The sequence below is a fragment of the Camelus ferus genome, chromosome 20 (assembly GCF_009834535.1).
Source record: "Camelus ferus isolate YT-003-E chromosome 20, BCGSAC_Cfer_1.0, whole genome shotgun sequence".
Taxonomy (NCBI): Eukaryota; Metazoa; Chordata; class Mammalia; order Artiodactyla; family Camelidae; genus Camelus; species Camelus ferus.
Genome location: NC_045715.1, coordinates 35410633 through 35437940, shown reverse-complemented (window position 1 = coordinate 35437940; position 27308 = coordinate 35410633). Strand labels below are relative to the sequence as shown.

The 27308-nt window shown below is 42.5% G+C and overlaps 2 protein-coding genes, 1 long non-coding RNA gene and 1 other non-coding gene across 7 annotated transcripts in view; 2 read left to right on the top strand and 2 right to left on the bottom strand.

The window, feature by feature from the left end:
- The first annotated feature begins 743 nt into the window (after positions 1-743).
- On the top strand, positions 744-9720 carry LOC102519717 (glutathione S-transferase-like). Its single transcript, XM_032462356.1, has 6 exons — positions 744-813; positions 1054-1105; positions 2555-2687; positions 5724-5865; positions 7800-7931; positions 9280-9720. Exons 3-6 carry the CDS (start codon positions 2566-2568, stop codon positions 9448-9450), a joined length of 567 nt encoding a protein of 188 aa, XP_032318247.1. The 5' UTR covers positions 744-813; positions 1054-1105; positions 2555-2565; the 3' UTR covers positions 9451-9720.
- On the bottom strand, positions 1261-1332 carry TRNAA-AGC. The gene has a single exon. It is a non-coding gene; the product is annotated as a tRNA-Ala (tRNA).
- A 1356-nt stretch (positions 9721-11076) lies between the features above and the next one.
- TMEM14A (transmembrane protein 14A) lies at positions 11077-21783 on the bottom strand. Of its 3 annotated transcripts, none has more exons than XM_014557335.2 (5): positions 21655-21783; positions 16791-16875; positions 15222-15323; positions 13558-13645; positions 11077-11619 (listed from the first exon to the last, which is right to left on the bottom strand). In XM_014557335.2, exons 2-5 carry the CDS (start codon positions 16858-16860, stop codon positions 11580-11582), a joined length of 300 nt encoding a protein of 99 aa, XP_014412821.1. In that variant the 5' UTR covers positions 16861-16875; positions 21655-21783; the 3' UTR covers positions 11077-11579. The 3 variants fall into 3 exon arrangements, with proteins under 3 accessions (XP_014412821.1, XP_014412820.1, XP_006182421.1); XM_014557334.2 differs by lacking the exon at positions 21655-21783 and adding an exon at positions 21519-21637; XM_006182359.3 differs by lacking the exon at positions 21655-21783 and adding an exon at positions 18890-19032.
- A 77-nt stretch (positions 21784-21860) lies between these two features.
- LOC116658319 overlaps positions 21861-27308 on the top strand; it is a 45407-nt gene continuing 39959 nt past the window's right edge. Inside the window, exon 1 of one of the 2 annotated variants that reach the window (XR_004313661.1) lies at positions 21861-22130. This is a non-coding gene — a long non-coding RNA (uncharacterized LOC116658319). The remainder of the gene's footprint in view (positions 22131-27308) is intronic. The other variant, XR_004313660.1, reaches the window with a different exon arrangement.

Sequence of the window (27308 nt, the reverse complement as noted above, 5' to 3'; positions counted from 1 at the left end):
CAGGGAACTATGTTTCAGTCTCTTTTCTTAATAGTTTTTATTATTCCAAATTACAAAATTTTTAAACTTTTAGTTATTTTGTTGTTGTTGTAAAGGGGGTAGAATAGAATTGTTGGGAAAAATACTATTTTTCCAGTTATGTGTTGGTTTTTCCATCTGTAATCATGATAGGAAATACAACAGAAAAACTCATTGTGTATAAAATTTACATTAAAATTGTACTATGCAAAATGTACACATTCGATTTGTGGATATGTTTTAAAGAGAAAGTATCCAGAAGTTGATTGGGAACCATCTAACAATAAAACTGAAAACCAAGACAAGTGAAAAACAATCTTGACAGCAGCAAGAAATAAACTATACCTTGATTTATGTTTCTTTAAATAATGCAACAGAGGTCTTTTGAGTTCACTCAGTTCTATTGTTAGATTGTGACCAAGTCATTTCTGAGATTGGCTGCAACCTAATTCCTCTGAGTCTAAGACTCTTGGGTTTAAAAAGAGAATATATAATGGAATGATCAGAAAAACATTTGCATGTCCTTGAGGAAATAAAGTTCAAAAACACCACACATGTGAAAGTGATGAGGGAAAAAAAGCTAACAGCGTTCAATTACTGATGCAGGCATGAGGGTTAGTCTTACTTGGTATGAATTCATTTAGTCATCATGACAGCACCATGATTTGGTTTCATTTTCACATGTTCAGAAACTGACATTAGAAGGGAGTCGGCAGCTTGTCCCCGTTAACTTAGGGGAGAGCCTGCATTTAAACTGTGGCCCGAAAAATTCACCCAGCATGCATCTGCACCACGGTAGGTGTAGATATTCCTGGATCAACTAAATTCAGTAAACCCTTCCCTTTGGTTTTATATAAAAACTTCATTTGTTGCATGAGACCCAGAAAAATACAGCGCAGGTTTAATAACCACTTGAAAAGTTGGTCGAACTAGTGGCTTAGACCCCTACCTTCCATTTAACTCTTTCTCTGTGATCTCGTCAGTAATAATAAAAGTAACGATAGTAACTTGTTCTTATATTCTTTCATTCTTTAGTTTGAAGAGGAACTTTTTGAAACACTTGCAGAATTTGAGAAATTAATCCAAGGTGAGATAAAAGCCTTGTTACTCATGCTGCAATAGACCAAGTTCTCCCCATTACTGTAAAAGACACACACATATTCTTTTATTTATTATTTAAAATTTAAAAAATTTTTTTTTATTTTGGGGGGAAGGTAATTAGGTCTATTTATTTATTTTTAAAGGAGGTACTGGGGATTGAACCCAGGACCTCATGCATGCTAGGCATGCGCTCTACCACTGAGCTATACCCTCCCCCACTTCTTTTTAATTAAACCATAGCTCTCTCTAGTTATACGTTTTGTGGTTTTTTTTAAATCAAAATATAGTTGATTTACAAGGTTGTGTTAATTTCTGGTGTACAGCATAGTGATTCAGTTATACATATATGTATATATTCTTTTTCAGATTCTTTTTCATTATAGGTTATTACAAGATGTTGAATGTAGTTCCCTGGGCTATACATTAGGACCTTGTTGTTTATTTTATACATAGTAGTTTATATCTGCTGATCCCAAACTCCTAATTTATCCCTCCCCCATCCCTCCCCCATCCCTTTCCCCTTTGGTAACCATGTTTGTTTTCTATGTCTGTGAGTCTGTTTCCATTTTAAAAGTAAATGAGTTCAGTCATATCATATTTTAGATTCCACATATAAGTGATAGCATATGGTATTTATCTTTCTGTGTCTGTCTTACTTCACTTGGTATGATAATCTCTAGGTCCATCCATGTTGCTGCATGTGGCATTATTTCATTCTTTTTTATGGCTGAGTAATATTTCATTGTTATATATACCACATCCTTTTTTATCCATTCATCTGTCAATGAACATTTAGGTTGCTTCCATGTGGGTTTTTTTTTAATGCCAATATTCCTTGAAAGATTGAAAAAGGAAGCCCAAGCAAAGAACTGTACTCATTAGAAGGTCCCTAGGATTCTGACTGGGAGCAGGGTGGGGCAGGGGAGGAATGGAGGCTCATGAAGGAGAGTAGAGGCGAGTGATGTGTGGAGGGGACGTGGAGGCACCTTTCAAAGAGTGCCCTGATTCCAGACTGAAGTTAACATTATTCTCACACAAGAAAAGAAGAGTTTTGGGAGGTTTTGAGCAGAGCCTTTTGACTCCAGGAAAGCCTCCAGGCAGTGCGTGTAGGGCAGATAAAGAGGGCCCAGTGGGCATGTTATGGTGGTACCTTGGTGGCCACAGGAATGGAGAGAAAGTGATGAGACAGGAGACCCTTGGCCAGAAAGCTTTTGAATATGCATTTTTGGTACCTCCTGGAGTCCTCAACAACATGTCTTGCACTCTACACACTGTTCTAGCAATGAATGCCTATGTATTGCTCCTTTTAGATTACTGCTTCTGAAGATTTTAACAGTATTTGATTACCTTGTCCCATTTTGTAGCTTCCTTAAAGAAAACTTAGTTACTACTATCAGGGACACTAATAATCCAACTTTCCTTTGCATATTTTCAGGTGGAATCCTGATGTATGAGGAAGTGCCCATGGTGGAAATGGATGGGATGAATTTGGTAGAAACCAGAGCCATCCTAAGATACATCGCTGCAAAATATGACTTGTACGGGAGGACCCCGAAGGAACAAGCCTGGTATATAGGTTGCTTCTCGCTTAGAAGAAAATTAAAAATAGAAAAGAAAAATTAACCTTTAGGCTTGTTAGCAGACATGTGTAGTTCCTGAGAGATTTACAGAACATTCTTGTCTTGCTTTCTAACTTTTTCTTATGGAAAAATCTAACACATATCAAAGGAGAGAGAATAGTATAATAAACCCCACGGACACAACTTTTACCTTCAACAATTGTCAACTTGTGGCCAACTACATAGTTTCTTTCATTTTCTGATTCTACATTTAGGGTCAAGCCATTAGCCGACAGGCACAGAACAAGCACAGAAACTGATAAAGGAGTCTGCTGCTCTCTGTGAATCTGCTTTTGCCTCCACTAGGTGGGAGCAGTGCTGAGTAAATCACAAGAACAAATGCAATCAGGGGGCAGGGAGTGTCCAATATGAGACACTGATTCTGGATGTGACCTTTGGGAACCACCTCATTAGATACCCCACCCCACCTCCCAGGCATTTATTAATTCACTTCTGCACACACCCTTCCTTTTGCAATGGACTGATCTGGAGACAAACCAGCAAAGCTAGCCTGGTCTTACCTGGAGTTTAAAACAGCAACCCTCCCTAAATTGTAAATTAAGGCACAGAAGTAGAAAACTCTTAGTTGGTAAACAACAAATAGTCAATGTTTTACTAACCCAGGTGTGTTTTAAATAAATTTCGTGTTGTCTTATTTCAAAAATGCATTTATTTTAGAAAGCTTAAATTTAAAAAATTTCATGCAGTAAACATTTTTAAATTGATCTGGTACTTTTCAATCTCAGTATAAGCTTTCCCTTGCTTTCTAGAAGATTCTACCTGCCAGATTTCTGCTGATTGCATCCCTGCAGTGGCGTTTAACACATTCCTTTGGCTCTCTTTTTTCTGTAAACTGGTTGTTGGGTTTAAAGATTTTTTTTATCAGACTCAAGTTCTTGTGGTTTCTGTAAGACTGCTTGTGTCACAGGTGTTGGTTCAACCCCCAATTAGGAAGCTCACAATGTCTGCTTGTCTATCTTTTATGACCTTAGTAGCCAGTGGGGTTCAGTGCCATCATTCCTTCTGCATTTATTACCTAGAGTACTTCTATAAATAAAAATGTCCCTTCATCTGCTCTCTGGTTACCTGGAGTGCAGTTTCCTTTACGAAAGACATGCTAGCCCTCTGTTTACCAATTTTCCAAACAATAAGTGGGCTCACCAGCATCCTCCAACATTGACCAATTAATTGTTGTTTTAGTATCACTGTGAATTCATTCAGGTAAACGTCACTGATATGTTTCAATTCACTTTTATTGCTGTTCTGACTTATGCTCAGGTTGTCCTACCTTTGGTCAGTGGAAGCCACATGGCTGCTGGGGATGTTGACCTTCCCCTCGGGTCTCTGACCGCTTCCTCCATATCTGGTGTAATGGGATGACCCAGATTAACCCTGTGACTCTCCCTGCTCTCGACTCGGACCCAGTCATTTCTCTAAGGTGCCACGGTTCCTTTCAATGCAAAATGTTTTTTTTTAAAGTACCTGTTTCACAGAACTCATGTTTATAGATTGAAAACAAGTGAATAAATTTGTAGGCTGCCTTCCTTGGTATACTGTTATGACAAAACCTTGCACGTGTGAGACACTCCATTTTAAAACTCCTTCAGTGTCGTAATCGCAAATGCGCAGAATGCTCCTCCTTTGGTGACTTCCTGCCGCAGGCACTTTCTCACCGTCCTGTGGGGCAGCCCGGCCAGCCGGGTGACACTCTGTCTCTTACACGTTCTTCACTGGTAACAGCTGGCACCTGGGTTGGGAGCACTGGACCAGCCAGGCCTGCCCAGGCAGCTCGCTCTCTCTACCTGACATCCCTGTGTGGCTAGCTTGGCTTCCTCACAGCACAAGGTTCTCCGTGTGGTCCGACAGCGCACCTGCGGCTGGCTTGCCTTAGACAAAGGCAGAAGAAAGAGGACCAGGCGGCAGCTGTCAGGCTTCTAAGGACCTCACCTCGGAGGCTCAGAACATGATTGCCCCCCGCTGGTCTATTAGTCAATCAAGTCTCCAAGACCCACTGAGGTTCACCAGGAGAATGAGGCTTACTCTCAGGGCAGGAGAAGCAAAGACTTTCAGGCCATCTTCAAAGACACCCATGGCTATTCCAGGTTCAAGCTAAAGGAACTGTGGTGCAGAGAGGTTAAGACGCTCACCTTGGATGAGGACAGAGGTTTCCCAGTGACAGACCAGTGGTGTTTTCACGACGCTATGGCGTCTTGTCAAACACAACACCTATCGTTCTATTCATTCTGCACAGAGGTGTGGGGGGTGGCAAGTGGGAACTTGTGGGGTAAGTTCTGTGCCTTATTAAATTGAGCAGTTTGAGAACCTTCAATCCAGGTGGAGACGTCAGCAGTACAGAGGTCCTCAGTGACCTCTTCCCCAGGATGTGCCGGCATGGATAATCTCACTGTCATTACAACATTTAAATAGCCAAATAGGATCTTTGCCTAATTCATTATTTGAGGACTTTTTTACATTTTATTTTTTATGGGGGTGTAGTTGATATAAAATGTTATTTTCAGGGGTAACAGCAAAGCAATTCAGTTCCACATATACATGCATAGGTATTTTTTCTTTTCAGATTCTTTTCGATTATTCGTTATTACGAGAAATTGAATACAGTCCCCTGTGCTGTACGGTAGGTCCTGGTTGTTTTTCTGTTCTACACATAGTAAAGTGTACCAGTTCATCATTTTTTAGGGATTATTTTAACCCTGTCTGTGCTTGTGTTATTTAGCATTAGTTTCACATACTCGATGTAATCACGCACATACTTTACTCCTATAATTTTCCTCCCTCTCAGATGGATCTCAGCATCTCAAAGGAGCAGCATGCAGGTAGAAACACTGGGCTTTAATTCCTGGAATGTGGAGACACCTGATACCCAGACAGGTGAAGCCGAGGCATTATTTCACACTTCCCTTTGGCTCACGAAGTGAGAGTTTCCTTTGTCTGCAACGCTTGACTCACCACCCCTTCCTTCTCCAGGATCGACATGTATGCAGAAGGCTTGAAGGACCTCAGTGACATGGTCACGTTCCTCCCGCTCTCCCTGCCCGGGGAGAAGGAGATGAACCTCCAATACATCCTTGAAAGAGCCACAACAAGGTTCTTCCCCGTCTATGAGAAGGTGAGCTGCAGACTTCTGCCCTGCTCTGTGACTTGGATCAGGGCGGGGAGGAGGGGAGGAGGACTAAACGAAAAATAAAGAATTTTACTGGTGGATGAAAGATTCCCCAAACACTTCATGAAAGCAAAATTCCTCCCCCAAAGGCAGTTATAAAACAAATCTGCCCTCCACTCTCCCATCCCGCCTTCTGGGTTTTATTTATGTAAGGATGTCCTGCATAACTTCAGCATTCTTTGTGGTTCTGCTGCCCACAGAATTTCAGTTACCTGACTGAATATTCTGGAGTATAACAGGGCCTTATAAAGAGAATTCTAGGGAGAAAAAAAACCCCACACTAATTAGACAGTTGGGGGTGGGGGAAGGATGGATTTTATTTCTAAAATACACAGGATGGTATCAGGGCTCAGGGCACTTCATAAGGTTTTGCAGAATTCTATGCCATATTCTAAAAGTTAAGGGGGAAAAACTGTTCCAAAAAATAACACCTGCTTTTCATCTGTCTCTGCATTTTTAACAGCTGAAAAATAATGTTTCAAAAAGCTTGTGCTTTAAGCAAACACTTAGTGCCATCCCTAACACAAGGGTTGGATGATTGTCAACGCTCTTGCCATTATCACATCAGTCATCAGTAGGAAAAGATCATGAAGAATGTTAGCGTTTGGTTAAAAAAAAAAAAAGAAGAAGAACCAGACGAGTTTTTCCAAGCCACTTGCAATGCTGGTTTATTCCATCCTTTCTGGACTGAGTTGTACCGGTTCCAACTGAATGATTTGGTACATCCATTTAAATATATTTGTCATAGTTAACCCTTGTATAGCCTAGTCAAGTGATGGAGATTATTTACTTGATGCTTCTGTCTTTGATTTATGTACCAACTCCCCAGATACTCTAAGTTCCTAGGTTGTCCCTTCCCTTAATGACATTTAGTGAGTTTTCAGTTCCCTTGGTCCAAGATGGAAGATGGATTAGACTGAAGATTTTACCTCAGGCTTTCTCCGTAGCATTCCTTCAGGACTATTCAAGGATAATATAACCCTTTGCAATTGGCATGTAATTTACAAGATTTCTATCTTATAATTTTACCAAGAGTGGCAATGGAATGGATGTTTGGCACCACCGTTCCCAATGACTATGGGATACCGTGAAAAACAGAGACTTTGCACGTGGCTGAAAGCAGTGACAGTACCATCCTCGCTGACAGCTCTGCTAATCATACTGATGGCTCATCCCCTACTACGTGCTCACCACACACGCCACCTGCGTGGGATGCCATCTAATCTTCAGGGTAACTCCACGAAAGATGTGCCTCTGTTACCCACAGAACTCAACAGCAGCGAAGTAACGTGCCCAGCACCATACAGCTGAGAACACGGGAGCCTGCACTCACGCCTATAACTCCCCATCTCACCCCCCAGTGTCCCAACATCACAGAGCTTTAGGGCTCGAACAGCGAGTCCTCAGTGATCTCCTACTCCAATCGTCTGTGTTCGGCTGATTTTGACTCAAAGTGACCCATAAGCCCTAGTAGACGGAAATTTGCTTGTAGAAATGAGGTGTGGGTCCTGGGGAGAGGGAGCCGCACACTTGAGACTCCCGCCCTGGGATGCTGGGAGGAGAGATGACTGTCACAGACCAGGAGGAGCCCCGGTCCAGGTGGCGGTGGTAAAATTGTTCCATAAAGGCTCGTGGAGAAGGCACAGGAGAAGGAGCTGCTTCCAGTGTTCAGAATCCTCAGGAGGATCTAAGCTCTCCTGCCTCTTTCAGATGAACACACTGAGGTCCTGGGAGAGAAGCGGGACTTATCTAAACTCACACAGTGAGCTGGGGGCAAAGATCGGGAACCAGGTCTCTGAATTCTTAGAGGCCTGCCAAACCACTTTGACTTTAACTTGGAGGACCCCAAATCCTCATCTTTCGTTTTCGACTATCCGCAGGCACTAAGAGACCGCGGGCAAGATTTTCTGGTGGGCGATCGGCAGAGCTGGACGGATGTACAGCTCCTTGAAGTCATCTTCATGGTTGAAGAGTGCAAACCCAAGGTCCTCTCAGGCTTCCCTCTGCTACAGGTAATGCTCTCCAAACAGCTCCCAAGAAGGAGAAGGGATTTTTAATCACTCATTTATAATCTTTCCTTAAGTCATTCATTATCCTTTAAGAACCTACTAACTTCTTTATGCCAAGACCTGTGCTAGGGGTGCCAAGATGCCCTCAAGGAGCATGTCTAGTAGGGAGACAAGCACACAGACAGATAACCTCAACATAATGGAGTCAACGAAACGGTAAAATGATGTGGGAAAGCAGAGGAGGTTCACCCGGGCCAGGCTTCTTGCAGGAGTTGAATTTTGAAGGCTTTGTCTGGAATGTAGCAGACCCACAGTACAAGCGGCTTCCTTCCTCTTGTCAAGGTGAAGGGACAACACTTAAGCCCCTCCGAGCAGAGCCACTGCGTAACCATACCCATAACCACGGACTATGCTATTGTTACCCGCCAAGCCTTGTACCAGCACTGCACACACTTTACCCCATTTATTTTATTCCATCCTCAGAGTAGATAGGAGACAAGACTCAGAGAGGTTAACTAACTTTCCTGAGGTCACCCTGTTAGTAGGTGGCAGGAGTGGGACTCAAACCTTGGTCTGCCTGACCTAACTGCCTGAGTTCTAGAACACTGTGCTATGTTGTGGATTCCTTTATAACCTTTTAAAAATATGCTGATTTAAAATAGCTGTAATCTAAGTCATGATAACTCTGCAGCCTCACTTTTCCACTTCATGTTACATTACACACAAGCACGTTTTGGTATTGTTACTTAGTTTGGCTCACTTTTAGACAATGAAGTGTACTGTATTTTTTCATTTTTCATCATTATATAATATTCTGTTCATTGTGCTCAGGATAACTTTAAATAGTGATGATCATAAACAACCTAAATATTCAATACCTGAGAAATGTCTTGAATTTTATGCCGCCACTTGAAGTTACGTTTTTCAGAGATTACATGACATGAAAAATGTTTATAACATGAGAAAAATGAGGATTTTGGTTTATTAGCAATACATCAGGATACTCTGGAATATCTGCTTCTGTAAATAATGTTGCAACAGCATCTTCATGGATATGAATTTTTCCACATTCAAGATTATATTAGGATACAATCTTACAAATGGGATCATGTGGTTTGAGCCTATTAACATTTCTGTGTTCCTTGAGAAATATTGCTAGCTTGTGTTCTGCCAGGCATCGCTTTGCAATGCCACACAATGTGTAAAAATTCCATTTTTATCCCCCACTTCTACCGGCAATGAGAAATGTACATTTTCAACATTTTTTCTCATATACAAAAATGGGTCCCGTTTATCTTTTGTTTATTTTGCCATAATCTCTTCTCACGGACAGTATACATTTGCATTTTAGGAATTTAAGGCCAGAATCAGCTCCATTCCCACAATTAACAAATTTCTCCAGCCTGGAAGCCAGAGGAAACCTCCATTAGATGAAGATTCCACTGAGGTCGTGAAGAATATATTCAAATTTGAACATGGCATGTCTCTTAAAAACATGGGTACAATAATAGCTGAGCATTAACAAATGAAGCGGTCTAAAGAACTCAGGAAATACTTCACTTTACATTTGCAGCACTGCCCAGAAAAGAAATCACAAGGCCATTTTAATAAAATAATAAAAAGCCTAAGGAAATAAAACTACCTAATACTTATCTGTAAATCAGACAATGCTTCTTCTGTTTTTCATAAAACAGGAAAATACCAAGTAATCAGAATCATCCAAATGAAAATTCTTCTGCATTCTACTTACTGCCAAAGAGTAAAATCATAAGTAAACCGACAGATACCAAAGATTTCTTTTAAAGCAAATAAACCAAAGAAACAACCACACATAGATCAACCATCACCCACTTCCACCTCCTCTGGAAAAGTCCAGGACACGGCATAGCTTTAAACTAGCTTCTTAAACTGCCAATCACTAGAGTCTTCTACAGATAGAATCCATTTCACATTTCTTAGCATCATAGATAGTCTGAGCACAAACTGCTGTCCATCCAAATCAGAAGGTCCTTCCACATGTGCACAGAGACTCCAATAACCACTGTGTCCCCAGTCTTGCTTGTGTAACAACCTGTTTGGCACCATTACAATTAGCAGGATTTTTTTTTTAAAGCAGGATATTTAAAAGTGTATCAAAAGATTCTCTCTGGGTTTCTGATTTGGTTAAACGAATAGGCTTTTTTTTTTTTTTTCATTCTCCCCTTAATTGAATCATCACTGAAAATTTAACAACCTCCTTGAAGGTCAGTTGGGAAAGGTAACTGAACACAACCTTATCAACTCTGCTGTTATCAGTGGAGACTCTACCCAGCATGTTTTGGAAAGAATGGTTTGAAATCTTGACACCACTGTGCAAGTGGAGCCAACAGGACCAGAATTGCAGACGTTTAGAGCTTTAAGGAGTCTGGTCGATCATTTAGTCCAAATTCCTTCTCTAGGAGGAGAAAGTGAGTCCCAGAGATGGGACATGACCTTGTAAAGGGCAGAGAGCAGTCGGTGGGAGAACTGGGCTGGGGGGACTCACCTATAGGCAAGTGCCCTGGACGTAAATTGATAACCATGCCGAGAAAGAAGTAGTGGTTGGAGACAAAATCACTTTCGTCTCAGGATTATTACTGTTTCAGAGACAGAATATGTGCTCCTGAGGAAGAGTTCTGGCTCCAATAACCCTCCTTACCAATCTCCTTCATTAATAATTGAGCACTTAAAAGTTAAAAATGATTTGAGTCCATAGAGAAGAGGCTAAAATGAGAGAAACAGGTTTAAAACAGAATGCTTTTATTTGAATACTGAAGACATTCTGTTAGTACACAGTTTGTCGAGGATGAAGTTTTTGTTTATTTATTTTTTTTAATTGAGGTATAGTCAGTTTACAATGTGTCAATTTCTGGTATACAGCACAATGTCATACATGGATACACATATATTCATTTTCATATTCTTTTTCACTGTAAACTACTACAAGATATTGAATATATTTCCCTGTGCTATACAGTATAAACTTGTTTATCTATTTTATATATACCTGTCAGTATCTGCAAATCTCAAACTCCCAGTTTATCCCTTCCCACTCCTCTCCCGTCTGGCAACCACAAGTCTGTATTCTATGTCGGTGAGTCTGTTTCTGTTTTATATATAAGTTCATTTGTCCTTTTTTTTTTTTTAAGTTTCTTTTAAAGGAAAAAACCACTCGCAGTAATACAATTAAAATGGAAAAAATATAATTTTGAATAAAACACAAATGACAAATAGACACATTAGCATTTGTGAAGCCCACTTAGGGCGTTCCATCATCTGATAAGCTGTAGTTTAATTTAAACTTACTTCAGACATGATTATTTGTAACAATCAAAAAAGACCACATATATATAATATAAACTAGACACAGCAAATGAAATAGTGTATCGTGATGTATTAAATATCTTTAACAAACCCAGTACCTGACAATTAGAAAACAGTTAAACTATTTATTTAAAAAAAAAATCCCTCAAACTCATGTCTATATTACAGGTGACAGTTTCTTTTGCAGTTTCTAACAAGATAAGACCATACTGAACATTCCATATTGAAATGTATCTTTTCAATACAAGGAGTAGGCTCTGCCCGTTACAGCGAATGACATGATCTTAAGTTTTCAATTCCTCTGGATCCTCAGAGCAGCAGTAAGACGAGTCTCAGGATCATCATGAGGCTGGATGAAAGGGAAAGACAGGGAGAGGGAGGGTAAGTCTCAGGCAGCCCAAGACAGAAGGGTACAGATGGGCTGTGTGCCCACCTAACCTGAGTGCTCCTCAACCCCAGCCTTCTGCCCTGCCTCTCTCCCTGGAGCAGGGGTGCTCTCACCATCCTTGTACCCCAACTTCCCAGACCTGAAGGAAGGAGACACTTAAAAACGTTCAGTGAATGAAGGAGAAAAATCAGAATTCACTGTTCTGAAAATCTAGGTTGGACTTTGATAAGAGAAAGGTTTGGAAAGAAACACAAAACTTTCAAAAGCTAGTAAAGGCAAGCAACTTGAAAAAAAAAACGAATCAACACGCGATTTGGGGATGTCGTTATTACAACCTGCACGTCTTCTTGACCTGTAAACCCTACTTCTGAGTCTTTCTACCAATAAGTACCATTTTTAGAACAGAGCTATAATTAGAAAGCAATGTTTATTTTTTCCCCCAACCCTTTACCTTTTATTATTATTTTTCTTGATTTACTATGTAAGGATCTCCAGAACAATGCAGAACAGAAATGACGAAAACAGGCATGTGTATACTGAACCTCTCCCTACAGAGGACCCTGTTAAAGTTTCATTGTTAGATATGCGATTTCTGTGGGTTTTCTGAAATGTCCTTTATTGGGCCAAGAAAGTGCCTTCTGGTTTTTTCTTTTTTGTTGTTGTTGGGGTTTTTTTTTGTTTGTTTTTTCCATGGATATATGTTTTTTTTTTCCATATAAACATTTTTTATTGAGTTATAGTCATTTTACAATGTTGTGTCATGGTTTTTTTCTTTTTATTGAAGTATAATCAGTTTACAATGTTGTGTCAGTTTCTGGTGTATGGTGTAATGTTTCAGTCATGATATACGTGCATATATGGAAGCAGTCCTTTATAATCACACTTGCCTTCCAAATCATAAACATTCCACACAGCCACACTAGAAAATACAGGGAAAATTAGAAAGGAGAAAATTCCCCATTGCGTTACTGTCTAGAAAGTGTAACAATTTGAAGTATTTCTTTCTTAGGTTGTTTTTTTATACACCAGCTTTTTAAAACTTGAGATCACACTATGGTTTCTTATTCTGTTTTCCTTTCCTATCATGTCACTAATATTTTCCAATGCCACTAAATAGTTTTTAAAAACATGACATGTAATAACTCGCTCAATATTCCATTAAGTGAACAAAACACTGATTGAAACACTTCCTGACTGGTGAATTTTTAAGCTGTTTTCTAATTTTTTCAGGTCATCAAGTTTTCCACTAGAAATAAAGTGGCAATAAATATCAGTCTTTGTATGCATCTCATTCTTTTGGAATAAATTCCACAAAGTGAAAACGTACATCAAAGGACATGAACTTATATATACGTTTCAACATGTAAAGGCAGCTTCCAGGAAGAACTAAAAATGTTAAGCATAACTTTTTACTTGCTAGTGTGCCTCATCTCTGGGATAGAATTACTGGGATCAAACAGAGAAACCTGAAGCTCCCTATTTACATTTTTAAAAAATATTAAGTTTTCTCCCTTAGAAACTCAAAATCACTGCAACAGACTGTCACTCTGTCCAACTCTCTAAGTAATACTGAATGTCAGATTTAAATGAATAATTTACTGTCTCAGATGGATAAATCTTGAGGAAAAACTGAGGCTGAATTTAGTTCTTTATTCGGAAAACGGTAAGTGTGTACATGTGATCAGATACTAGAGTTACCCTAAGGGTATTTGATAAAACCGTGCATGTGCACATAAACACCAACAACTGACAGAATGCATGAATCAATTTTAAGGTTTTTTATAGTCGTGCTGATTGTAATAAAAATTACTTTGACCTTTCAAATTAAAACTGATGTTTGCTAAAAACTCATACTTCAAAAGGATGGCAAAGTATATAGCTCAAAATCGTTTTTCTTACCTTAAACCTGCAACCAGCCCAGCTGGCATTATTTTCTTGGACCTCTTAAACCTCACTCCCATTATGGTGGCCAGGAAGAAAGCTGTAACTAAAAACCAAACCAGTGCGTGAGCCAGAGTTTCAAACATGTTATCAATGCTTGCTTGTGAAAAAAAAAAGGGGGGGGGGGAAGAAGGCAAAAAAAAAAAAAAAAAAAGGCAATAAAAGGGAAAAGATCATTTCGGCTTTCTAATATAATTACTCTTTATTACATATAGGTATTGAGTTGGTGTTTTCTTGAAAAAATAAAGTGCCCTATTAAAACACTTCATAAACTAGCTTATCAAAAAGGTTTCTGAGTAAACCAGCATGTTGAAATTCATTCCTGAAACATCTTCAAAAGAAAAAGTCTTTTTCTGACTTAAATTTCTATTTTTAGGACACTCCTGGAGGGTCAGGACAGTGTCTTATCCAAGTTGCCTCAGGAACACTCAGCAGTACACCTGGACCCACAGGAGCCATCCCCTAAATGGCTAGTTAATAGAACGTTAGGAAAAGAATTCGTTTCTAAAATAAATCTTTAAAGTAAGACCTCATTAATAAAACAATACTAGGAAAAGGCTGGCCATTTGTATTTTGTAGCATTCCATTTCAGGAAATATGATGCCTGGAGACTAAAAAACAACAGTCTAATAATAATATTAAATTCAAAGGCATCATCCCAGCCTTTTACAAGCTGAACCAAGAGATGGGCAGTTTCACATAAGAGATCAGAGCACTGATGTCACAATTTAAGAACAACTTGCAAGGAAAAACCACTTGCTGATATTAAAAAAAAATGATCGACAATAAACGTATGTTAATTATTTAAGTGCATCTGAGTAAGAAACCCAATATATCTATACCTTGCTGATATATTTTTATCTTCTGACATAATTTCATTATTAAAAATATTCCCTAGCTCCTATTTAAAATAAGAAAAAAATTCCACTTAATCTTTTTCTCTCCCTTAAATATTGAACAGTTACAATGTCTTCCTTTGTTATTTTCTTCCACCTCACCACTCCCTCCACCAGGCACTTGGAACAATCATCAAATTAAACAGAGACCATTTCCTTGCTGTAGTTTCCCCAGCCTCCACTGTATCTCTTTCAACCCAGAAAGAAGAAAGCCAAGCACCCTGGGGCTTTAAACACACACAGGTTTTTTCCATCTTTCCTGTGAACATTCTCCTACTAAGCCCAGCAAGGGATGAAGCCAAAAAAGGATCAGCCTTGCTTTTCTGGATTAAAGATTAAAGCAAAGCTGGATCTAAAAGCCATTCTTGAATTAAATAAGAGAACGCAAGGCTGTCTCTTCTTAGGAATTTTCAGTCACACAAACTATGCTAATATGCATTTAGAAGTGTTAACAGAAAACCTTGGCATAATTCCTTACTACTTCTAATTTTATTTCATTTCTCCAGTAACAAATTTTATAGCAATATTCTTCTGAGTTGGAAGGCCTGGTAGCAACATTGTTATTTTTGATGGTGTCTGTGTAGAAAGGAACAAGGATGGTGTTCAGTCCCCACCCACGCAGTGGCCGCCCGCCACCTGACCAGTATTTTCTAGGACCTCTAGGAAAGGTATCAAAAGCTACCCCTAAACTTCGATTCTCCATAACTGGGAAAACGCCTTACTCACACAGCGACACTTTTACATCTCGCTTGTCATTGGAGACCCGGTAAGCTCCATAGCCAGCCAGAAATCCAACAAAAAGGCCACCAATCAGAGATGGAACACCACCTGGGAAAAAAACGCACAGACTCAGAGAGAGAAAGAGAAAATCCTCGAATGAAGGCAATTCCTTCATCACGTCAAGGATGATAAACGCACCAAGTAGAAAAATGCATTTCTCCTCGGGCACTGTAACTGGACCAGGCCAAGTCAGGTGTTGGCTATTCACGGATCGTTTCCGAGAAATGACTGTTTCATGCTGAACCCCAAACTGGAGGCAGAGGAACCCCGAGTACACAGCGATGTGAGGCTTAGGTCCGACGACGGGGCACAGAAAGCCGCCCTGCAGTAGTGCTTCCGACGGGACCGCGTGATTTTGAACAATTAACTGACTTCTGAACGTCTCTCTTTTTTCCCTCCTATTCTCCTTTCCTCCATATTTTTACTCTCAGGTTGCGATGATAAAAATAAGACAAAATGGTATTTTTAGCTCACGGAGGTAGAAGACCTGTGCAAAGCAAGCAATGGTTCTGTCCTGAATGATTCACAAACCTTCCGGCCCCAGTACGTCAGGGCTCAGGGATGAACCGTGACTACACTGAGTAACAGGGAGAACCCGGGCACTGGCGCAGCCGGCCGGCCGCGCATCCATCCCCTCCCCAGCCGGTGCCCTCCTACTGCCCCGGCCCTGGGCAACGCGACACTGTGACCAACACGCGCCATCCTTGCTTCAGGGCACTCACTCTAGTTAGAATCTACCGCAATGGAATCCCCAGGGTCAAGGCATCTCTTTCTTAAATATCTACAGGAAATTCAGATTCTAACAGGGTTAAAAACCATTGCAGGCAGACACACACACATATTCCCTTCTTCCTATCCCTCAAGAAATTGCTAAAGAAGGACATAATCTGATAACCTATAGACCTGAAACTCAAGTCCCCCCCATGTCATAGATATCAAATACTCTTTGAAATTAATTTATGAATTTCTTAAAAATGTAAGAAATAAGAAAAATACAAGAAACAGGAGACACCATGACTATAAATGCCTCTACCTTAAAACAAAGCAAAATATAAAACTTTCCTTTTTCTCCATGAAAATCCTTTAATTTACCAACTATTTTTTCCCCCATCTTTGGACAGAGATGAAGGGACTACTTCAGATATGATATCTAAGTATTTAATGAATTTTCCTGTGCAACAGACAACATCAACACAAGTCAGTTTTTTGACACTATGAGGATGTAAACAAACAAACAAGAAACCTCATTTGATAATAAGGGAGTAGCCCTGAGGAGATTAAGTCAATTAATTATGCAACTGATACTGACAGATAAAGGGTGAGAGACCCCGAGGCTGGAATGTTCAGTCTACCCAGCCCCACAAAATCCCCTCCTTCGACTTCCACCATGTGCTGGTCCTCAGCCACCCCCAGGACTTGGTTAGCTTCCTGCCCTACTTATAAGCCCTCAGATGATCCTGACACCACCACCAAGCTCCCCAGGTTTCTTTGATGAAAAATCTGTCTTGGGCTTACCTCTCCGCTTATATCCCAAAATGCTTCCGAACGTCACCAGGGCTGCATAACCAAAACCAACCAGGTCCATTGTCAAGGTTCGATTCTAAAGCAAGGGGTGGGGGGAAATGTTTTACAAAATACAAAGAGCTTGGGGGAGCAAATCTGTATTACAATGATGTGCATGCCACAGAATTATAGAAACTAATTTCTCCTCCTGGGGGAGGGCAGGAGTCAACCAAGTGAGGAAGGTAGCAAGGAAGGGTGTGTTCTAGGCAGAATGGAGACATGTGCAAAGGCCTGGTGGCACGAGAGAGCATGGCATGGTTTCCAAATGCAGAGAAGGGCAAGGGGTGTGAAGAAAGGGGGCTGGGGAAGAAGGGCCAGACCACCCATGCAAGCCTGGAAAGGGCGTTTGGTTTCCATCCCGAAGGCAGTGAGAGGTGAATGAAGGGGCCTCACAGTCAGATTTAATCCAGCAAGTGCCTTCTGGCTGCAGGAGTGGGAGGTGGGTTGAAGTGGCCAGGAGAGAAGCTGCGAGCCTGATGCAGTAAGAGATGATGGGGGCCTGGCCTGGCAAAATGGCCAGGAGAGTGGAGAGAGGAAGACAGATGTGAGAGAGGTCAGGAGGTAGACACAGTAAGTACGGATGTGGGGAGGGAGGGGGAGGGCTGAGTCTCTGGCTCCGACGACTAGGAGGGGCGGCGAGAGGAGAGGCTTGATGCTATTCCCTGAGACAGGGGCACTAGGACAGCAGCCAGTGGGTGGTGGAGGGAGGTGGGGGTGGCCAGGAATGATGGGGCCTGTCTGTTTTATGAGGGGGAGGTAATTAGGTTTCTTCACTGATTTCCGCTTGGAGATGGTACTGAGGATTGAACCCAGAACCTCTTGGGTGCTGAGCATGCACTATGGGCCTGTCTGAAACATACTCAGTCTTCAGTCTAAAATGCCCAACAGTCAGAAAAACAGCCTTACATGCAGATGTGATGCACGCGAGAACAATCACTCATCATCAGGTAGTAATTTTCTCCTTAAGCCAATCACCTGGTGTGAAAGGCTGGTTGTTCCTCCTCTGAGCCGCCCAGTTCTTCCTCTGACCCTCTCTTGGGGCCCCATCTCTTCTACCTAGTGGAATTACTTACATTGAGCTTATCTTTCCTCTGGGCCAGTCAAGCTCCTTGAGGGCTAAGCTCAGGTTCAATTCATCTTCATCTTCCTCACAGCACCAAGCTCACTGCCCTGCACAAGGCGGGGGCTTAGAAACTACTTGCTGAATGAATGAGTGAATGACCAAGTGAACCAAAGGGATAACTTTTGTCTGAAGACATTGTAACTGACCTACCCTGGATATAGCTCATTAACCAGGAAAAAGCCAGTCCCTTCATCTCCTTAGTGAGCTGAGTGTTCTAAGAAGGCAAAATAAATCTATTCTCAATCGTTGTAATAAGTTTCTGTGCTCACAGCGAAAATTCAGAAAAAAAAAAGCGATCAGCCCTGGCACGACCTGTTCAGAACCACACAGAAAAGCCAGAGGGCGAGTTAACACGGGAGGGATGGGGTGGGGACGCTGTGCGTCACGCGTCACGTGCTCCCATCGCATACACGATGCCCAGCCCTTGGAAAGACCAGAAAGCATCTTGGGTGCAATGAAACAAACTGATTTACTGCATAACATACAAAAATAGATGACAGAGCCCTCCTTGCCCCTAGCTCTCCAAAATGAGATTTTTCGTAAACTATTAAATAAAAAGCATTTTCACATATTGAGCATCAATAATTACCTACCTTTTTAACTCAATAGGGCTCGAAAGACACATTTTCGAGTGAAGTGCGTGGTGCTGCGAAGGTTTAAAACCTTGTCAAGCATTTCTGCGATGGTACAAAAGCCCCATCCCTTTCCCCCACCTCTCCCTAGCTCCAGGAAAGAAGATGGGAGATTCAGGACCTTGGATGGAAGAAATTCGGCGAACTCCCAGGAGGAAGAGAGAAACGATCCCCAGGAGAGTAGCCCTCACCTGCAAAACCCTCCCAAGTACCTCTGCATCACTATCTGCTTATTTCTGCACATTTGCATGACAATTACGGGCAGGAAGGTCTCGATGACGAGGTGTACAACTCACCTGCAGCCCTGAACTCTCTCCGCGGCTGAAAAGAGAAAAGCCGAGAGCCAGCTGCGGGAAACCGGCCCCGCAGCCAGCACCTTCCGACTCTGCGCGCTAGACTACAGCACTGGGCGGGGCCGCTGGTTCCCAGAGGCCCCCGCCGCGCGCATGCGCTGCACTCCTTCCTCCGCCGCTCGGCCCTACCCAGCGCACTCCCGCCCTGCGCAGCTGGGGAGCCTAGTACCACCCGTAACACCGACAGCGCCGGCGCAGTAGCATCCAAGGCGGAGGCCGCATCTGGCCGCTGGCTTCCGCGGCTGGCCTCCTGGCCGTGGCTGGGGTCTGCCGCCTCCTGCCGGGCGGAGCGGAACTGACAGGCATTCGCAAGGAGTGGCTGGTTGTACCAGGGATTCCAGAAGGCAAAAGATTTTTAACCGTGAATAAGTTTCTTCATCATTCAAGGGACATTTGTGGGACTCCTCCAGCAACCCAGGCCTTTTACATACTCTCCAGAAGATTGTCCCCGTTTTCATCGGAGGGAGCTAAGGTTCACAGAGATGAAGGGATTCCGTTTTCTACAGGCTCAGCTCCTAAGTGGGGTGCAACATTTAGAACCAGAGTTTGGTTTCAAAGCTCGAGCACCCTTCATTACATCGCACTATCTACACGGTCATCTAGATGTGGTGGGGAGACCAGGATCCTGGTTTTATACTGCAAGCCCAGGATTTGCTGGGCTTAAGTACCTGAAGGGAATGGTATGGAGTGCCAGAATTGGAAGGCACTCCAAATCCTGTCTAGCTCTAGGATAATCTGTCCCCAGGAATGAACCTTACATGCATTTGGAATCGTGCCTCCTGGCAACAACTTCTCATCTCACTCCTGCTTTGCCTTCTAGGCCACAGCCCATAACGCCAACCCTCCTCCTTAAATTATAGCCCTTCAGAGATTCCAAGAAGGCTGTCATCTAGGGATCATCAAGCAGCTCCAGGGGTGCCTTCGGGCTGGAAGAAATCGAATTTTTTAAAAATCTAAGAATATACATTATATATTGTGAAATGTTTGCTGAATCGATTCCTTGTGCTTAAAAGTGCTTCAGGGAAGCAATGTGACAATATATAACTTAGGAGACACCTAAATTGGGCCTAGAGAGTTAACAGGATTCCGGAAGATTCCCAGGAGAGTTGATGACAGGTGCTGGGATGTAGATGGAGGAAGTGGTCCCCAGGACTTTGGCCCCAAGCTCTTCCACCTCACCTTCTCATCCCTTTCTATGGCCATCCTTACCCCAGTGCAAGCCCTCTCTCACTTTGTTACTCTCTCACTCTTTCCATATTCCTAGGACACTTTTCCTATTCAGAATAAAACCAAAACCCCCTTCTGGAATGCCTGTATCTTCAGTATGGTGTGCTGGCCCCGCCACCCCCCCCCCAAGTAAATAACTCCTCCTCGACCCTACTGCCTGGATTTATAAGATGCTGCTTACACTAGATGCTCTCTGAGAGCCCTTCTACTCCATATGAGAAGGTATCAGAAGCTGGAGGTAACCCCATGATATTCCTACTCAAGGCATTTTTCACCTAAACCTAAAAGAACAACGTGAACAACATGTGGGAACAGGAAGGTTCTTAGGCAAAGGGGCCACTGACCTCGCTCAACTTCCACACCACCAGCTGCCACTTGCTGCAGCGAATGGTCAAGTCAGAGCACAAGGCAAGGGTGCAGCAAAGCTATTCACCTCTACCTCTTTGTAAAGCTATCTGTTCGTTATCCACAGCAGATTCTTAATTTCCAATCTGCTGTCAACCCTTTTGCAGGCTGGAGAAATATATAAGATAGAATACATAAGCTTATCTGCCAAGGAGGGCAATTTTATTGAAATAAAGTTATTGAAGTATTAAACAGTTAAATCTGTGATGCAAGATGTGCTTCTTTATCAAATTACGAGATCTTAGAGTGAGTTTACTAATTTCCATAATTTCCAAGTAATGTGGTGCACATAAACAACACTTTGAGGTGTCTGTAGCATGTGAATATCTGTGGTTCCTGGGGATGACAGAGTCACAGGTACTAGTACTGCTGTGGTTTGCTACCTGTTTTCCTAATGGGAAGAAATGCTAAATTTCAGTTAGAGGTTAGTGAATACAGAACCTTCTTTCTCCTATCCGAGTTCTCAGAAATCCCGATTTCCATCCTCAGGCCCCTTTGGTTTTTCAGAACTCCCCATCTCTAGTAATGCAGATTTTCCTAAGTTGTATTTGGTGGACTTGGAGAAAGACAGAGCAAGGTTGAGTGCCTGACTGGCGGCAGGGCTGCTCAGGCAGGACCTCCCAGAACGTTTAGACCTCAGTGAGCGCTCTGTGGTCCTGAGCCTGATTCTCATTTTCAAATGTTCAGAAACTCAGTTTGTTTCCCAGGGGCACCCTGGCTTTGGGAGACTGATTCATAAATGCCAGTCACAAGGGACTTCTTGATTTTTAAACAAACAACAAAGCCTGCTTCAGGTCCTTGATTCTTCTTCCAGACCCACATGGTTACTCATCATTTAGGCCTCTCTCTGCTCATCAATAAAAGAAATTTGGAACAAGCATCTCAATACATGTATATGGTCTATTCCTAAATTAGACACACCTTGCTCTCCGCCACCTACCTTCTCCGCTAGGCGACTTGGCGACGGCGGCCAAGGCCACCCAGCGACTCCCTCCAGCTCCCTACTCCCCACTGGCGCCCCACTCGCTCTGGCCCGGTTCGTCTGCTCAGTCTCGCCTCCAGGGGCAGCCCCATACCGGTTGTCGGTTGCTCGCTGTCACCTGCTTCTGACGCGCGGGTCACACCTGGCTGTTGCCTCCCCGCCAAGGGTGCTGCGCAGCCCACTAGGAATTACCGGTCTCTGTCCCGCCCCGACTCTCCTTCCACGGGTGAGGCGGGCTGACCTTTTAAAGGGCCCAACTCGGGAGGAGGCGGACCCACCACTCCCAAGCCTCATTCTCATTGGCTGAACTCGCCTGACACTCAGCCGTGCGCCAGCGTCCCATTGGTCCAGACGGCGCGCTTTCTTAATTCAGGAATCGAGGGTCTTCGAAGGCGACGGAGCCGGGCCTCCTCAAAGGGTCTCCAGGCCCCTACCCCGCGGAGGTTTCCTTCCCCTGCCGAGGTTTCCTCCCGCCGGTGCCCCGCGCGCCAGTCTCAGGCTTCACCGAACCGACAAAGAGCCAAGAGTCAGATAAAACCAGTACAAATCCCCAAATCAAGGAAAGCAAAGGTAAATGAGAAAAGTATGAGTAAGAGGCCTTTTTTTGTTGTTGTTGGCAAAGCAAACAACTGAATTGCAAGGGGGTGAATTCAAGAAAAGCTAAAACGAGAAACTAACTCCAATTCTGAGATATTTATACCCATTTCTCTTTTGACCTAAGTAAGCGGCGGTTCAGGGTCACTGCAGCAAGCTTTCCGGATCTGACGGCCATTGCTGTGAGGAGGCGGCAGGGGGCACTGGATGCCCCGGTTTCGTCGGGTAGGCAGGGCGTTCAAACCTTGTCAGAGTCGTTTTCAGACACCAGCTAGTTTGCTCTTAGAAAACAGGGCAATGGTCTCCATAAAGAACGTCCGCAAAAGGGAATGATTTCAGCACTACAACCTGTTGACTAAGGAGCCCAGTTTCCTGCAGTATTGGGGAGGGGGAGGTCGGTTACAGGACACAAGGGGGAATTTGGAGGTGGGCTCTAACCTTAGCCTGCCAACTGGGCTCTCATTTTGAACTTTTGCGGAGGACACGGGACTTTCCTTGCTCAAACCTGGACTGAGGGGTTTCCTGGGATTCGGGACTTTCTTATAAACGATAATGATAACTAATATTTGATGAGTATTGTGGGCCAGCCGCCTTCTAAGCGTTTAATCTTCCCAGTAACCCTCTGAGGTCGATACTATGTCATCCCCATTTTACAGAGAAGGAAACTGAGGCACCTTGCCAGAGGTCATACAAACAGCTGGGACGGGTTAGATCCAGGTTAAAGAAGAGAGTGTGCACGCCGTCATTCTGCCCGGGTTCCAGTGCATATTTTACTAATACGGGAAAGCACAGAACATTATCACTGGCACACAGGAGATACTCAATAGTGTTTGCTATTATTATTAAAACAGTGGTCCTTGCTCTCTAAGAGTTGGAAATCTACTTTAAGAGGTTGATAGGGGGAGGGTATAGCTCAGTAATAGAGCGTGTGCTTAGCATGCATGAGGTCCTGGGTTCAATCCCCAGTGCCTCACTAAAAATATAAGTGAAAAGCATAATTACCCCCCAAGAAATAAATTAAAAAAAATTTTTTTAAAAGAGGTTCATAAGATTCATAAGGCAGTGGAGGTGCCTATATAATGGGTGAATGGGACAGAGAAGAGGTGCATAGACGTGTTCTGAGGAAGGAACAGCGTGGAACAGAGTGGTCAGGTCTGGGTCACAAGTCACTCAGTGTGACATCTGCTTACATGTGGAACCTGTATGTCACCACTAGAAGGTAGCCTCAGACCCTGAATGGCTTGAGCTACTCATTCCATTCTTTGATTATTATGTGGGTGTGCGTGTTTAATTTAAAATGTAGTCAACTTTTATTAGTCACTAAAATTTTCTTAAGGAATATGATATCTACTCTTTTAGCTGGAGGAAACATTTATTAATTTTTCAGAGAAAGCATTTATTAATTTCCAAACTAGTTGTCTGTTAGATACCGTGTGGTCAGGTCATTCAGATGGCTGTTGTCTTGCTCTGTGTACATCCTCTGCTCGACCAGGCCCTGCTTCACGCACATAACTATACAGTCCTCTAAATGATAGGGCTTCTTTAGTCCCTGGTAACTGAGCCCACCTGACATCAATCCCCCCAATAAATGGTAGCCTCCTTCTCCCCCCGACCCTCCATTGCAAAGATGGCTGCCATACCCTGTCTGCTGCACATGGTGGGGTGTCACTCCAGGACCCTTTGTAGGATCTCCCTCTTCAGTAAATCACTGATGTCTCCATCGCTGTCTCCAGGCTCTTTCTTTGGTCTGGAGGCTGGACAAATCCAAGGTTTGCAGGCCAACAGATGCCAAGCCCTGAGTTAGGATCAGGCTCTGAGAGTTAGAGACTGACTCTGGAGCCAGGGGGATGGGAAGGGATATGATAACAAACCTGAAGTCTGAGACAGAGCCAGTGAGCAAGGAATCAGGAAAAACCACATCTCAGGCAGCACGAATGGCCTGAACAAAGATGGGGAAAGAGCTCCATGCCTTTTGAGACCCAAAGGGCAGGCTTGATTGGGGCTAGAGAATGGTGAACTAGAAGCAGAATAAATTGGTTCAGCAACAAGCTATGTTCACAAAGAGCTGGGCTGAGTATGATTTCCTGCCTCCCTGTCTTCTGTTTAAATGGTCTGGACCCTGCAGCCTCCAGATGTTCCCGCATGGAAACTTTGCATTCTGGGGTGAGACGTTTTCTTTGGGCGCAGCTTGCTTTCCCTTGGTTGTCCTTAACTGAGTTTAACGCTCTGTGTCTGTGTACGCTTCAATCCAGAAGCACCCCTGTTTTGGATGAGATGACCCCTGATTCTTCTGTTTTTGCTTAGCAGTAGAAAAAAGGTAAGATGCATTTACATTCATTCACTAGCATGCTTGTCTGACCTCAACACCCCAAAGATACCTCTTGGAGTGTAAAAATCAAACAGATGTGAGAAAGAGGACTTAAATTACAGAGTTAATCCATGTGTCTCCAGCTCTCTCTCTCTGAGCAAACAACCCTTAAAGCAATAAAAATGGCATCTTTGAGGAGAAGCAGATTATCTTGTCCGATAAGGCTGCCTTTTCCCATTATGTTAATGTTGCTCTGATAACGCATTTTAAACAGTGTTTTTAATTTAAAAGGAAAAGTCCCAAGGGAAGGCTTAGGCTGAAAAACAGGGCAGGATAATACTTAGAAACATGCAGTGGAGAAAGATTCTGAAAATCCTCTCAGCAGTGCAGGGGGACTCACTGTAAAGGTAACATTGGGTCCCAGTTTAATGAAAGGAAAGATTCAGGCCCTTTCTCCTGTCTTCTTATAGTTCAGTCTAAACAGATAATTGTTAGAGCAAGTTTAAGTGATATCTGCAACAAATTTCTTGGAAAGAAGGGCAGTGAATAGTAAAGATTTCTGAAATTCAAACCAGGTGTGGATGGAGTGTTAACTGTAAAACGGAACCACGCACACCTGTAAAACCTGTAAAACCTTGGGCAGGCTCTGGAAGATCTAGCAGCATTTGTATGACTTACCTTCTCAGACTGGATTTAATAAAGATTATTGGGATGAAGATGAATAAGAAGAAATTGAACTATTTAGGAAATAAATTTTTTAAAATTTTGTCAATTATTCCAATTAGCAAAGTGGTTATAATGCTGGCTTTTAGGCTGGAGTTTTCAATTCATGAAGCTTCAAGGCTAGGAGCCTGCCAGGTGAATAAGGAACAGTCAGGGCTTCTCCCTCAAATTGACGGTCTGTGGCCAAGATATAATAGGATGCTTCTGTGTCATTCTGTTTTGCAAAGATGTCTCTACAGACAGAACTTTAGGAAAGCTGGTTTTTGGGTTTGTTTGTTTTTTTTCCATTCCTCTTCTTAAATTGTCTCCTTGGAAGCTTCTGAGATGCTTTCTTCGGTGGTCCCCAAATGTGCTTCCCATTTGAATCTTTAAAACCTACCAATGTCTGGTCCCCGCCTCCCAATATTGTAATTTACCAAGTATGGGCCGCAACCCAGGCTTGGAGAGTGGTTTTGATCATCTTTTTATACTGAGAAAATTGTATGTGGTTGTAATAAATAATACAGAGAGAGTCTTACACTCTTTACTCAGTTTACCCCCATGGTAACATCTTCCAAAGATGTAATAGAATATTATTGACATGGATACATTCAAGATCCAGAACATCTCCATCACCACCAGGATCCTGCCCTCTTGCTTGCCTTTTACAACCACCCCAGCCTCCCCACCCCCTCTTAACCTCTTGGTAACCACTGATCTGTTCTCCATTTCTGTAATTTTGTCATTTGAAGAATACGATGTTAAAAAAAAAAAAAGAATACAATGTAAATGTAATCCTATGACATGTAACATTTGGGGAATAGAAGTAACTTTTCTGTTTTTTCAGGCAGCGCAATTCTCTGGAGAGTCATCCAGGCTTGTTGAAGTTGTCAGTATTTAGTTCCTTTTTATTGCTGAGTCACTACTGCATGGTATGGATGGACCACAGTTTGCTTAACCATCTTGTTTTCTGGTCTTGACTATCAGGAATAAACTGCTGTAAACAAGAATGCATGTATTCTTGTGTGAACCAACATTCTCATTTCTCTGAGGTAAATGTGTGGGGATGGAATTGGTGGGTATACGTTAGTGCATGTTTAGTTTTTAAGGAAAATGCAGAACTATTTTCCAGAGCGGCTGTACCATTTTACATTCCTAACAGCAAAGTATGAGTGGTCCGGTTCCTCTACATCCTTGCTAGCATTTGCTGTTGTCACTCTTTTGTATTTTAGTGTAGTGGTATCACATTGTGGTTCCAACTGGCATTTCCCTCATGGCTAATGATGTTGAACACTTTTTCATGTTCTTGTTTGCCGCTGTTTGGTGAAGTGCTTATTCATGTCTTTTGCCCATTTTCTAGTTGGGTTATTTATTTTGACCAGATACATATTCCAGATACTTCTTGGTGGTTTGCAGGTGTTTTCTCCCACTCTGTATCTTGTTTCTTTATGTTTCCGGTAGTCTTTCCACAGAGCTAACGTTTTAAATGTTGATGCAGTCCAATCAATTATTTTTTAAGGATAGTGCGTGACATTATTCAAGGACTATTCAGCATTAGGCACTAAACAGACACTGCATCAAAGAAGACAGAATCCCTCACAACAAAAAGTTTTCATGTTAAAACTTTCCATCCAGATGAAGATGTTCCCTTCTGTTTTCTCATTTAAATGTGTTGACTTTTAAAAGATGTTTATAGTTTCCGAGAAACTCCATGAACTCCCAAAGATGTGAACTAGGAGACTACTATTCCTTACTAGATCTTGTCCTTGACTTATAGACAAGCTTCTTTCAAAGAAAGAGCTCTTTACTCATGGGCATATAGAGTTGATGGATGTAAAGATGATCTCTGGACCATCACACACAGGCCATACAACCTCATCAAATAAATGGTTCATTGTATGAAGAAAAAAAGAACTGTTGTCATGATGGAAAGAAGTCAGGAAAGGGCTCAGATGCCCCAAATGGAATTACAACTCTCATTCATTTGAATGGGATTGCTACTCGTTCATTTGAAAAATAAAATAGATTTAAGCACAGTCCATGGGGTTTGTGAATTATGGGCCATGTGTTCCCTTATTTAGAATGTTAGATAAGGAAGAACTTTTGTGTAGTCAGAGCAGTGAGTTTCCAGTTACTGGAGATTT

Bases quoted from the DNA above. Each gene is read 5' to 3' on its own strand.
- TMEM14A (XM_014557335.2), bottom strand. From the start codon at position 16,860: ATGGACCTGGTTGGTTTTGGTTATGCAGCCCTGGTGACGTTCGGAAGC. The intron at 13,646-15,221 runs GTGAGTAAGGCG...TTTGGTTTTTAG, and splicing joins AGATGTAAAAGTGTCGCTGT to TTACAGCTTTCTTCCTGGCC. The intron at 11,620-13,557 runs GTAAGAAAAACG...CCTTTCATCCAG, and splicing joins GGGCTGGTTGCAGGTTTAAG to CCTCATGATGATCCTGAGAC.
- LOC102519717 (XM_032462356.1), top strand. From the start codon at position 2,566: ATGTATGAGGAAGTGCCCATGGTGGAAATGGATGGGATGAATTTGGTA. The intron at 2,688-5,723 runs GTATATAGGTTG...TTCCTTCTCCAG, and splicing joins ACCCCGAAGGAACAAGCCTG to GATCGACATGTATGCAGAAG. The intron at 5,866-7,799 runs GTGAGCTGCAGA...GACTATCCGCAG, and splicing joins TCTTCCCCGTCTATGAGAAG to GCACTAAGAGACCGCGGGCA.